Here is an 11,827-nt window from a genome sequence, read left to right as displayed (position 1 = left end):
ACTTATTAAATAACCTGTCTGGCAAGTTTGGAGGGTACCTCTGCGTTTACAGGCTGCCAGGACAAGTCGTGGCCCTGGCCGCGCTGAAAGCCTGGCCGCAGAAGCAGCTCCCTGCAGCCCCTGTGTGGCACCGCTCTGGCAGCCGCGGCGCCCGGTAGCGAGGCGGTCCCTTGGTTTTGCCTTTAAGGTACCGCCGCCCGCCCCAAGGGGCAGCGCGCACGGCGGGCCGGGCCCTCCTCCATCCCGAGGGAGAGGCGGGACGGCGGCGGCCGGTTCGCTGGGGTCTCGGCCTGCGCGGTGAGCCAGGGCCGCGCCCCCGGGCAGGGCAGGGGCAGGGGCAGGGGCAGGGGCAGGGGCAGGGGCAGGGGCAGGCCGGCCGCTGTCGGGGGCGGACGCGCGGGCGCCTTCGCTGCGCCGGGCGAGCCCTCCCCGGCGGGGCGGGCCTTCCGCGGAGGAGGGCGGCTCCGGCGCAGCCCGGGCGGGGCAGCGCGGCGCCATGGCGGCGGCGGCGGCGGCGGCGGCCTGGCCGGAGCTGGAGGCGGCGGCGCGGGAGCGGCGGCGGGAGCTGGCGCTGGCCGGCGCGGCGGTGGCGGAGCGGGTGGCGGCGGGCGGCGGGCGGCTGCCGGCGGCGCTGCTGGCGCTGCCGCTGCTGCAGTCGCTGGAGCTGAGCGGGTGCGCGGCGCTGCGGGAGCTGGGCCCGGGGCTGGCCGCCGCCCTGCCCGCCCTCCACACGCTGGTGCTGCGCGGCAACGCGCTGGGCCCCGCCGGGCTGGGCGCGGGGCTGGGCGGGCCGCTGCCGGCCCTCCGCCTCCTCGACCTCTCCGGCAACGGCCTGGAGGCGCTGCCCGCCGCGCTGGGCGGGGCGGCGGGCGCGGAGCCGGCGGGAGGCCCGGCCTTCCCGCAGCTGCGCAGCCTCAACCTGAGCGGGAACCGGCTGCGGGAGCTGGGCCCGGGGCTGGCCCGCGCCGCGCCGCAGCTGCAGGCGCTGCTGCTCTCCGGCAACCGCCTGCGGGCGCTGCCCGGCGGGCTGCTGCCCCCCGCCGCTGCCGGCCCGGGCGGGCCCTTCCCGCTCCTCAGCCGCCTGGAGGCGGCCGACAACGAGGTGGCGGAGCTGGGCGCCGAGATCGCCGCCCTGCCGGCCCTCAAGGTGGGAGCGGAGCCGCGGCCCCCCGCCGCCCACCCGGGTCCCCGCCGCCCCCGGTCCCCGCCGCTGACCGCCCTCTCTGTCTCTCCCAGAGCCTGGACGTGGCCAACAACCAGCTGCGGGAGCTGCCCGCCGCGCTGGCCGACTGCCCCCGCCTGAAGGAGGCCAACTTCAGGGGCAACCAGCTGAAGGACAAGCGGCTGGAGAAGATGGTCAACGGCTGCCAGACGAAGGCCATCCTGGAGTACCTGCGGGCCGGCGGCCGCGGGAAGGGGAAGGCCGAGAGCGCCAGAGAGGAGGCCAGGAAGAAGAAGAGGGAGAAGCCGCAGAAGAAGGACAGTGGGGACGGGGAGCAGGACGAGCTGGAGGAGGCGAGCAAGCTGCTGGTGAAGGTTCTGCATGTCTCCGAAAACCCGGCGCCCTTGGTGGTCAAAGCCAGCCCGGGCGTCAGAGATGTTCGACCCTTCATTGTGTGCTGCGTGCTGAAAGGGGTGAACTTAAAGCCGGGAAATGCTCTGAAGAGGTTCCTGTCCGCACAGGTAACTGCTGCGGTCTTGTGTTACTCGTTTGCAACGGGAGCATTACTAGCAGTGTCGGAAATGGATCGTTCTAGACTCCTTCCAGCAGATAAGTTTCTGAAACCCAGGGTGAACTCTTCGCCTAGCAGGCGGTGAGTGTACGGTGGGATGGCAGTGCAGCGTGGCCTCTGCCAGCAGCGTGCCGCCTAGTCAGACCATAATAAGCCAAACTGGTTTTCCTGAAGAACCTCATGGGAGCTCAGATATTACCATGAGAGGGCGATGAATGCACGTGCATTTGCGTTGCCTCTGTAACAACAGCTTGTTAGTGCTGTGCAACCCGTTGAGAGCTAATAATAAACCAGCGCCCGCATTAGAAGTACCCTGGTTTGGCTCCAGGCTTCCTAATCTGTGCTAAAACTGTCTTGCACGCCTAACCTTCCAAGCGAGGTATTGTAACCACAGACTTTGACCTGGCATACTGCTTGCCTGTCCATTAGATGGCAGGTGTTAGCTTCTTTGAGATGACGAGACTCACGTATTTGTGATTGTTTTCTGATTTAAAACTGTGTATCTCCCAGTTGAGAAACATGTCGTGTGCGATGGTTCGCTATCTTTATGTTTGGGTTGTAATTCAGGTGAAATTGTTTCCCAGGTGAAGAGAAGGGCTCCATTTAATGCAAAAGGGTTACTCAAATAGCTGATAATGCTACAAACATTAAATACGTAAGAGTGCTGAACCCTGGGAGGAATAAATCATGCTGATGTTTTTGATATATTTTGATGGCATTCCTTATGTTCTAGACTAAACTGCACGAAGACATCTGTGAAAAGCGGACAGCAGCCACAATTGCCACCCATGACTTGCAGTTGATCAAAGGTCCTCTGACGTATGATGTTCGGCCTCCTGACGAACTGAAGGTAGGGCCAGTGGCATCGGTGGGCCTTTCCACTTTTTTTTCCTTTTGTTTTCTGGGACTGTACAGAACGGAATGATTTTTTTTCTTACCCCGTAGATCCGAGACAACTAATTCCAGGAACTTTAATATAGAAGCTGTACTAATTTTCTTGCTCTCCTGCTGTAACGAAGCCTGCTTAAACAAGCCTCACAGAGCTACTTAGTATTATTCCAGGACCAGTTAAGAGTGCATCTCTCAGAGGACTTAAAGTAATCAGGGACAGCAGATGTAGACTATTTTTTTCCTCTAGAAACATTCTGATCTTGCTTAATGTGTGCCTCTGCTTAGGCTGACTGAGATATTGGTGTTTCAGTGTCGATCCTTTCTCCTGTGTTGTGGTGTTACCACCGTAATGTTCCCTGGACGTCTGTATATGTTAGGATGGGTCTGGAGTGTCACGCAGCAAAGCAGGTGCTTGTTTGTATGAGTGCACCTCTAATGGCAGCAGCCTTCAAAGTAACCGAATTAAAATCAGTTCAGGTTCTGTTGGTTTACCCAATCTTGGGTTGTTTATGTTGCTGCTTTCAAAGAAGGGAGAGAAAAAAAAAAGCTTGCAGTACATTTTTGTGACAAGCTCTTAGGCTGTACTTGCAACTTCAATCCAGAATATAAAAATGATACTTCAAATTTGTCACCCTTATTTATTTAGGCCTATTTCAGTGTGTCCGTTAATATCCTGCCTCCAGAACCCATCTCGCTGAAGGACCGAATGGTCAGGATACTCCGACTCTTTCGGGCTGACCCGTCTAGGCTGCTCTCTAGACGTCTTGTGTTTGTAACTGTTCTGTGCATGTGGCCTGGTCCTCAGGAATGAATCCTTCGTTGTCCTGATGGCTTACAGAGCCTTTCGTTCATGGCTTCTGTTAGGAGACAGCAGGTTTTCACATTATTCCGTGAGCAATGACAGCGAAGGAACTGGCTAAGAAAACTGTGCACACCTGGTTTAGCACTAGCGAATGATCCTGTTTTTCAAGTGGGTGTTGTAGCTCACACAAAGGTTTCAACCCAGTGTGATCATAGTAGTCCATGTTAAATAGAAGGTGTATTTCCATGCTGAATAAGGTGTGAGGAATGACTGCATACAGAGGGATGGTTTTAATTATTGACTTGCTTACAGGAGAGTGTTAATAACCCCAGTGTTGGAGTCATTCTTAAATTCAAACGTTTGTTTTCTTGTATGGTGTAGATAATGCCCCTGGGTCGAAAGGAGATTAAGGCAAAGGATCTTCTCCGTCAGCTGCAGTTGGAAGCTGAGGAGCAGAGGAAACAGAAGAAGCGTCAGAATGTTTCTGGGTTGCACAAGTCAGTATACTGATCTCTTGGTTTTTTCTTCAGGTTACTTTTGGTAACTCATACTCGTATGGAAAAACAGCTCGAAGAAGAAAATGTGCTCGAATGTATTATGAAGCATGTTCTGTACTGGTGATGGGGCTAACGAACCCAGCACGAGCTTTTAGGAGCTGAGATGAAAAACACCGAGCTGAATTTATACATAAAGAGTAACCTGGAGTGAAACGAGGATGATGAACACCTTCCATTATTTCTAGCTGCATCAAGAATAAATTCTTGTCATATGAATTATTCTTAGACGTGACAAATGTATTTAGAATAGCAAATAGAAAGGAAACAAGGAGAAATGAAGTGTGTCATGCTCATTCAATAAACTAAGCAAATCAGAGATGCAGTAAATCTGCATGCAGGAGCAGATGAGCTATAAAGCGGAGCGTGGCACTGCCCTGTTCTGTTTACTGCTCACGCAGAGATCGCCACCCATATCCATCACTCGTACGGCTTGGGGAAATTCACAGAGTACATGTTGGGAGAACTGTGTTTCGCCATAGTAAGTAAGAGGGAAAACTAAGTAAGCTGTGTGGAAGAATCAGACAGTGGGCTCTGATATTCCTGTTTGAGCACTGGGATGTCGGAAAGCACTAGAAGCATGTCTATCTACTTTGACAGCGTGGATATTAAAATGTGAGTTACTTCGTGGTTCTAGCCCATTGATTCCTGCAGCTGGTGGCTTTCCTCAGCTGTATCACCATGATGCCGTTTTGCTGAATTTTAGTGCTCCAACTTCTGTTTTTGCTACGTGGTAGATCAGGAACACGTTAACTTGCTTTTGTCACTGTTTTCTGCCGTTGTGTCCAGCTGCTGTCTCAGTTGCTCACTTTTTGCTTCTTTGTTTTTCTTGGCAGGTATCTCCAGTTATTGGATGGCAAAGATAACTACCCATGTCTTGTGGATGCTGAAGGCATTGTGATTTCTTTCCCACCAATAACCAATAGTGAGAAAACAAAGGTACTCTCTGTTAGTGGAAATATGTTGATCAGAATTAAACAGTTTCTTTTTACTGATGGGTATTTAACTCCAGATTCAAAGATACGTGCAGTTCTGTGAAACTTGTGATTGCGTTCCAAATATAAATCTTCAAAGCCTGAATCACCTCTGCTAGACTGTCAGATTGAGATGGATCTTGGAGTTACATGTTTTACCATTATAAATCTGTAAAGCTCGGGCAAGCTGTTCCAAAGGCACCAAGTCTGCCTTTGCAGAGATGGCTTTACTGAATGGCGAGAATATGGGGTTTGACTTGTAAAGAAAGGCAGTGCTTTGCCTCCGGTTGAATTGAATGAAAACCTTTCGTTCAGTTTGTGTACTGAAATGTTGTCAAGTGACTGTGGGTGAGGATGCTCTGATTCCTTACTTGCTTTACCCATGAAATTCTTACAGATTAGAAAAGATACCCGTGATCTGTTTCTGGAAGTGACAAGTGATGCCAGTTTACAGATATGCAAAGATGTCATGGACACACTAATTCTGGTAAGAAGTTCAGTAAAATAATCTCCGCTGTTCTTGGTGTGCTTCTCAGTGAAATGTTTAATTGCTCACGTGTATTGAGAAGAATACAAGTTTATTATTATTATTATTGTTATTATAATTATTCCCTCTCCTTTACTTACTCTTCCGTTTTTTGCTGTATCGTAAAAGGTTTTTATATTCTTAGATCCTGAGTAACTAGCAGACCTCAAAACATGCTAGAGTAAATAATGTTGTGTTACCACAATTGGAAATTTATGGTTTGACTTTCAACACCTTCCCCTTGTTAGTGAGCTCATGGCTTCACCTGCTGCCAATAAATTCTTTTAGGGAGGTTTCTCACCTCAGCATGCCTGACAATTAGCTTGCTTGGTCCTGTCATTATTACAGAATTATCTTTCGCATACTGTATTAGCAGCAGGACAGTCTCATTAAATGCCATTCAACATGCTTGCATTTAGTTAAAGCTTTCTTACTGAAAAGGATAAAACTTGGTATATGGCAAGTACAGGATAGTATGCTGTTAAATATTTTGCAAGATAAATGTATTTTTTCTTGTTCAGTTAACGTAACCTTTAGAACACATTGGTGAAGGCTAACTGATTTGTGTAGTTGACACAAGGTAGTAACAGAGGGAGTTTCAAATGAGCCAAAAGCAAACTCGTCGGTGGTGATCCTACAGCAGGCTCTTGTTGCTTAGAATCCAGTGCTTTGACAGAGCCCGAGTTCTGTGCTAAAAGTAAAAAATTAGTCTGTTCAGAGGAGTGGGACCTCCTGGAGAGCACAGCAGTGATAACATCAAGAGGCCTTTCAGTTTCCTGAAAGATTCTGACCCACTGAAGAATATTTTCATGCAGATGCTCCTCCAGAGGCTGGCAAGATCCACACCTTGGAAGCAACTTGGAGTTGCTGTGAGGCCTTAGCCGCAGAATTAATCTTGTTTTCTGTATTTTACTTTTAACAGAAAATTGCAGAACTGAACAGGTTTACCTTGGAAAATAAGGAAGACTCGGGCTCGGATAACGAATCTGATGCTCTTTGTGGACCACTGAATTTGAACCCCAGCCAAAACGTACAGCCGATGAATTTTCCGTTGGTAGTGGAGCAAGTTCGAGTGGTGGACACAGATGGAAACTTGAAAGTACTTTATCCTTCAAAAACTGACCTAACCACAGTTTCATCTCTTCTGACTGTAATACGTTAGCAGCTATGAAAGCTAAGAAAATGATTCAATTTTCTTTTTTTTTTTTCCCCCATGTTCAACAATGCAACTTGTACGCAGTGAGGTGGTGGTCTTTTTTTTTTAAAGAAAAGATGCAGTGCATCCTGCCTGGGCATGTAAAAACTTTAAAGTTTGATCAAGCTATGGCGCAAGGAGTATTGCATTCTTTCAGCCTTAATAGAAAGTCATCAGTGTTCTGACTAGGTAGAGATAACAGCATCTTCAAATGCAAACTTAAAGGCAGAGAAGGTATTGGAAGTCAGAATGCAGTAACTTGTAGAGAAAATCATTGTGACATCTTAGCGTTTATAAAGTGAATGCAGTCATATTTTTCTGCAAGATCACTGTTTCTTCCTGGTATGTTTGAGCTGGATTATTATTTTGGCAGCTAAACTGAGAAATCCAGTAGGTGACAGCATTGAAACTAAGTCACATGCTGTGTTCCAATACTGAAGACAGAATGCGAAACTACTTGGCTAACATCTCGTTCTGCGTAATTTTATTTTTATATCTGGAGTAATTGTGAAAATTTAATTGCTGTCAGAACTTGAGGAATGAGTTTTAAAGTGGTGATTTCTGTGTTCAGACATTAACACAGCTTCCATTTTTAAGTGAAGTCAGTTGAATTGACTGCAAGGGGTTTGTGTGTCCCAGTGCATTTTAGAGCCATCATCCATCCTTGTGGAAATACCAGTTGTAGTGACCTTGTTGTGTACCCGTTGAGTTACTGTTAATCGAGCACTGACTTTATTCTTGCTCGTGAAGTTCAGTTCCGTTCAGAGGGCTAATGCTGCCTTACATCGACACCACTGAAGCTCCCTGTCTCCCCAGAACACAAGCACTCTTGCCCAGAGTGACCCTCCTGGAGCTTTGTGTCACACTCCCACATGAAGTGTTGGGGACACCTTCCAAAATACAGGTAGTTTGAGCGGTTCTAATTTTTCCAGTCTGTGGGTGACTTTTACATCAGGGCTACTACCTGTATGAATGCAAACCTCTCCATAAGCTAGGGTGACCTACAGATTGACTTTTTTCTGTTAAAAATGATACAGAGTTCTAACTGAACTTCCAGATACCGTGTCAAATACGTCCACATGTTGGGACTTGCGTATTGAATGGAAAAATAAAACAGTTCTTGCGGTCATCTGTCACTGTCACTTGTTTTGGCATTGGTGAATTTTCCAGTCATGTAACCATACAAACTTGCCAAAGCAGCTATGGTATACTGCAAAAATGGTAACTTAATGCTTTCTAGCTACTTGTAGCAAAGCAGTCCTTAGGGGTGCTTCAGGCTTCCCTGTGAGGTTGAATGTTTCTACAGATGAATGATTTACAGTTAATTGTGCTCTGAGTCGGTTGAAACAATTGAATTAGATATTCCCACAGAACTTGCTTTCAGTAAAATGAGTTTAATTTGTTACTAAGTCACCATCTCAAAAACAAGGAACAGGAAGGAGCCTGAAGTTGGTGACGTATTCTGACTCAGCCGTTAGTGCTGCTTTTTGGGCTTAAAAGATGCTACCTTGCAGGACTCTTCCTCCTTCCCTTAGCACTGGTGGGCGATGATGTAGACACGTCGATGCTGTAGAGCGATGGGACCTTGACACCTTTCTGTTTCAGCATCTGATAGAATTCCATCCGTTCATTAATTATTTTCTGAAAATTAGGGATGTGTAAAGGGATGGGAAAGCATTAGATGGAGAGCACTACTGCAAAGTGTTCCCTTATCTCATCAGTCCCTTGCCAGCTGCTAGAAGCAGAGTTCGAAAGAACCACGTACCTGCATTGCCTCCAGCACCTCCTCATCTGTGACTTCTGCCTGGGGAGGCTTGCTGCCTGCTGTACTGAATGTAGCCTGAATTATTTTGCTTCGATATCTTTCAAACTTTTGATAAAAGAGGAAAGAAGTATGTGTGTTTAGTCTTTACGTACAATTCTTTCACATTTGCATGGATTTACAGAGACTATGCTGTCAAACTTGGACAAAGTACTAGTGAATGATGACATGGGAAGTCTATGTGAAATTGCGGGCAGTTTGACTGGGCTTTACTGCAAGTACTGTGCTAATGATGTGTTTCTGGGTGGATTGAGTCCCTTACCCAGGTGTCGGGCTCTGTGCTTGCTACTGGGCGCGTATGCCTGCAGCAAATGGCTTTAAGGTGATACCTGTTACTTTGAGTTTGGGAGGATATTAGAATCTGGTGATGTAACTGTTCTGAACCTGAGTTTCTCAGGGGCTTCTGGTATTTGACACCTGTTTGCTTTGTATGTGACATAAGAGCTGCATGCTAAAAAGCTGGGAAGCAAATGGACTGAGTTTCCTGCTCCTCTGGCCCTGTGGCTGCAAAGGGAAGTGGAGCCCCGAGAGCAAAGGACTGCAGTGCCCTGGTGCCTCTCCCGCTTTTGCCCAAGAATGTCTCCACGTTTTCAGATTCTCTGCTTGAAATGGTTGAAGCGTCTCCCAAGAGGGAGGTAGGAGTCTGAAGTGAGAGAGGCCACACTTACCCTGCTGGTGATGCGTTCAAGTGCCACTCTAGTTTGCAGCTCCCTGTGCTGCAGTGTCTCAGCTTGGCTCTGGATCACCTCTTGGGCCCGTTGCTGCTTGTGGATGTGGTATCGGCTGGTCAGAACCTCTGCCTGTAGCTGGCTGACTCTCCCCTGTAACTCACTGATCAGCTTGTTCTGCTCAGCCAGTTTGGATTCTTGTTCTGTAACAACCTGAGGAGATAGGTTAATCAAGCCATTATAGCAAGGAAGAAAGCGAGTAGGCTTGGCCGCATCTTCCCAGTATCTGGTCCAGGCACTTCTTGTATTTCCTAGGCAGAGTCTACAGATGGTTAATCTGTAGTACTGGTAACTGTTATAACTTGGCATTTTCTCTAAAACTACTCGATTGAGTAGGGGGGTTTTATGTGGCAAACTCCCCCAAGCTTAAAACAAGCACAACTAAGCAGCTAATACGGGAATTTTCTATGGCGGCTTTGCACCAAGTTTACCTGTCGAAGACTGCAGTTCTCCTTCTCTATTGTCACCATCATTTCTTCATGTTTCCGTTCTTCTCTCAGGCTGCAAAACTTAAGAGAAAATATGTTACACTTCAGTTTTGCAGTTCACAGGTGCACCTCCTGTCTAGGAGAAAGGGAACTGTTGCATAAAGCCTGAATTCCCTGCTGCCAGCTCCCCTAAGAACGATGGCCACCATGCTCTCAGGGCAGCGGTACCTTGGTAGACATGGCTTGTAGCTGATCTTCTCGCTCTCTGAGCTTCTTTTGGAGCATTTCCTTTTCAGATTTGGTTTTCCGAAGCTGGGCTTCTTGGATCTCCAGTTGTCTTTGCAAGGAAGAGATGGCACCTGTGAGGTTGGAGTACTACTGTAAGCAAACCGAATCCCTGCCAAAAGCTTCATGGCATCTTTTTCAGGTAAGCATAAGCAGAGCTGTTGTAACCATCTGAGCGTAGACCCTGGGTGAAGTTAACACTACAGCCACAGTGACGCTGCTTAATAATGTGTCTCGTGGTACTTTTCTGTGATATATGTTAAACCTAACTAACGTCATTGTGTGAGGTAGGAGCTACTCGGAGGACTAATAGAGCTGGTACCACAAGCACAGGTTTGCCCGAGTGCCGGAACGCCCCTGGGTGCCCCGGGATACTGCCCGGGGCTTCCTGGGCACCTCACTTCTAAGGGAGGGAGAAGGTGGTTTCAAAATCTGTGGCGCTCCGGCCCCGCTCTCTCAGCGGCACTGGAAAGCGGGAGGTTTGGCGCTCCTGAGAACCTAACCTGGCATTTTTTCTGGGCAAGAGGAGCGGAATGGCAAGAGGATGACCCTGGCAGCTGGGCTAACGGCGTGTTTTCCGGAGGCCGTCCCCGGGTACCTGTGGCCATGTTGTGGTCATCCTGCGCCTTCCGCAGTTCCTCGCGGAGCTCCCGCTCGGCTTCCCGGACCCCGCACAGCTCTGCCGCCTGCAAGGCCCCGCGGGCCTCCGCCTCGCCGGCGCCTTCATCGGGGGCTGCTGTGCCTGAGCTCCCTCCCTCCATCTCCGCGCTGCAGCGGAGGCGGCGCGGCCCCTCTCCCGGCGCACGCAGCGGTGCGCGTCCACGGCCGGAGGGGCCGGGGCCGGGGCCGGGGCCGGGCGCGGCAGCGGGGGTCGCTCGGGGCAGGGCCGCGGAGCCGCCGCCTCCCGCCCGGGACGCCGCGCCCGGTTGCCGGGCAACGGCGGCGGGGCCGCGCCTTCCGCTTCCGGGGCGGCCGGGCCGGGCCGGGCCGCCGCCATGGGGCGGAAGAAGAAGACGCTGCACGACTACGCGGCCGAGTTCTCGGAGCTGGCGGTGAAGCGGCACCTCCTGGAGCGCGGCAACGCCGGGGAGGCGGCGGTGGTGGAGACGCTCTACTGCACCTCCTGCCAGCTGCCCATGCGGGTGCGCCGCGACCGCATCCTGGAGCACCTCTCCTCCGGCCGCCACTACCGCAACCGCCGCCTGCTCCGCCAGCACGGCCTGCGCGCCCCGCTGCTCCTGTGAGTGCCCGGCCCGGCTCCTGCCTGCTCGGGCCGAGGCCGCTGGGGAGCGGAGCGGTTGTGGGGAGCGGGTGGGAGGCGCGGGGCCTCTGCCCCTCGCGCGGCGAGGGCGAGCAGACGCTCAGCCCAAACCCTCCAATGTCTCGCCCAGCTCCGCAGGTCCAGACGTCGGCGGCGGCCTGCCCCTGCAGCTCGACGCGCCCTCCCTCCTGCCCCAGCCGTCCTTCATCCTCGCCACCAGCGCCGGCACCAGCGCCGGCTACGGCACGGTGCCCTCTCCGCCCTCCTACCACAAGCCGCTGGTTCCCCACCGCCCCGTCGCCGCCAGCTGTCCCGCGAGCGCGGCCGCTCCCAGGGAAGACCCGACGCCCTCCACCTCCACCAGCCGCCCCTCGGCGCTTGCCGCCTTCCACATGAGGATCGCGCCTGCCCCCTCGAAGCAGGCCGCCGGCCAAGGAGGGGCCGCACTCGACGCCTCCGAGGGCCCGGGGCCCGCCTTGCGGCACGGCGGCGTCGGCCTCGCCCTCTTCGGCGTAGGGCTCATTAATAAAGCCTTGTTTCAAAGCCTGATGGAGGACAACGGCTGCTGCTTGCTTTACGTTGTGGAGGACCAGCTGGAGGAGGTGGAGCACGCCTTCGGCGCCGAGTT

The 11,827-nt window shown here is 51.6% G+C and overlaps 1 protein-coding gene across 1 annotated transcript; it reads left to right on the top strand.

Moving 5' to 3' along the window:
- The first annotated feature begins 496 nt into the window (after window positions 1-496).
- On the top strand, window positions 497-7,804 carry LRRC47 (leucine rich repeat containing 47). The gene is made up of 7 exons (XM_059830012.1): window positions 497-1,147; window positions 1,237-1,683; window positions 2,467-2,583; window positions 3,808-3,923; window positions 4,817-4,919; window positions 5,352-5,441; window positions 6,403-7,804. The coding sequence occupies exons 1-7, from the start codon at window positions 497-499 to the stop codon at window positions 6,640-6,642; spliced, it is 1,764 nt and encodes a 587-aa protein (XP_059685995.1). The 3' UTR covers window positions 6,643-7,804.
- The last annotated feature ends 4,023 nt before the right edge of the window (window positions 7,805-11,827 follow it).

The sequence above is a fragment of the Gavia stellata genome, chromosome 27 (assembly GCF_030936135.1).
Source record: "Gavia stellata isolate bGavSte3 chromosome 27, bGavSte3.hap2, whole genome shotgun sequence".
Classification (NCBI taxonomy): domain Eukaryota; kingdom Metazoa; phylum Chordata; class Aves; order Gaviiformes; family Gaviidae; genus Gavia; species Gavia stellata.
This window is presented reverse-complemented; position numbering and strand designations above follow the sequence as displayed.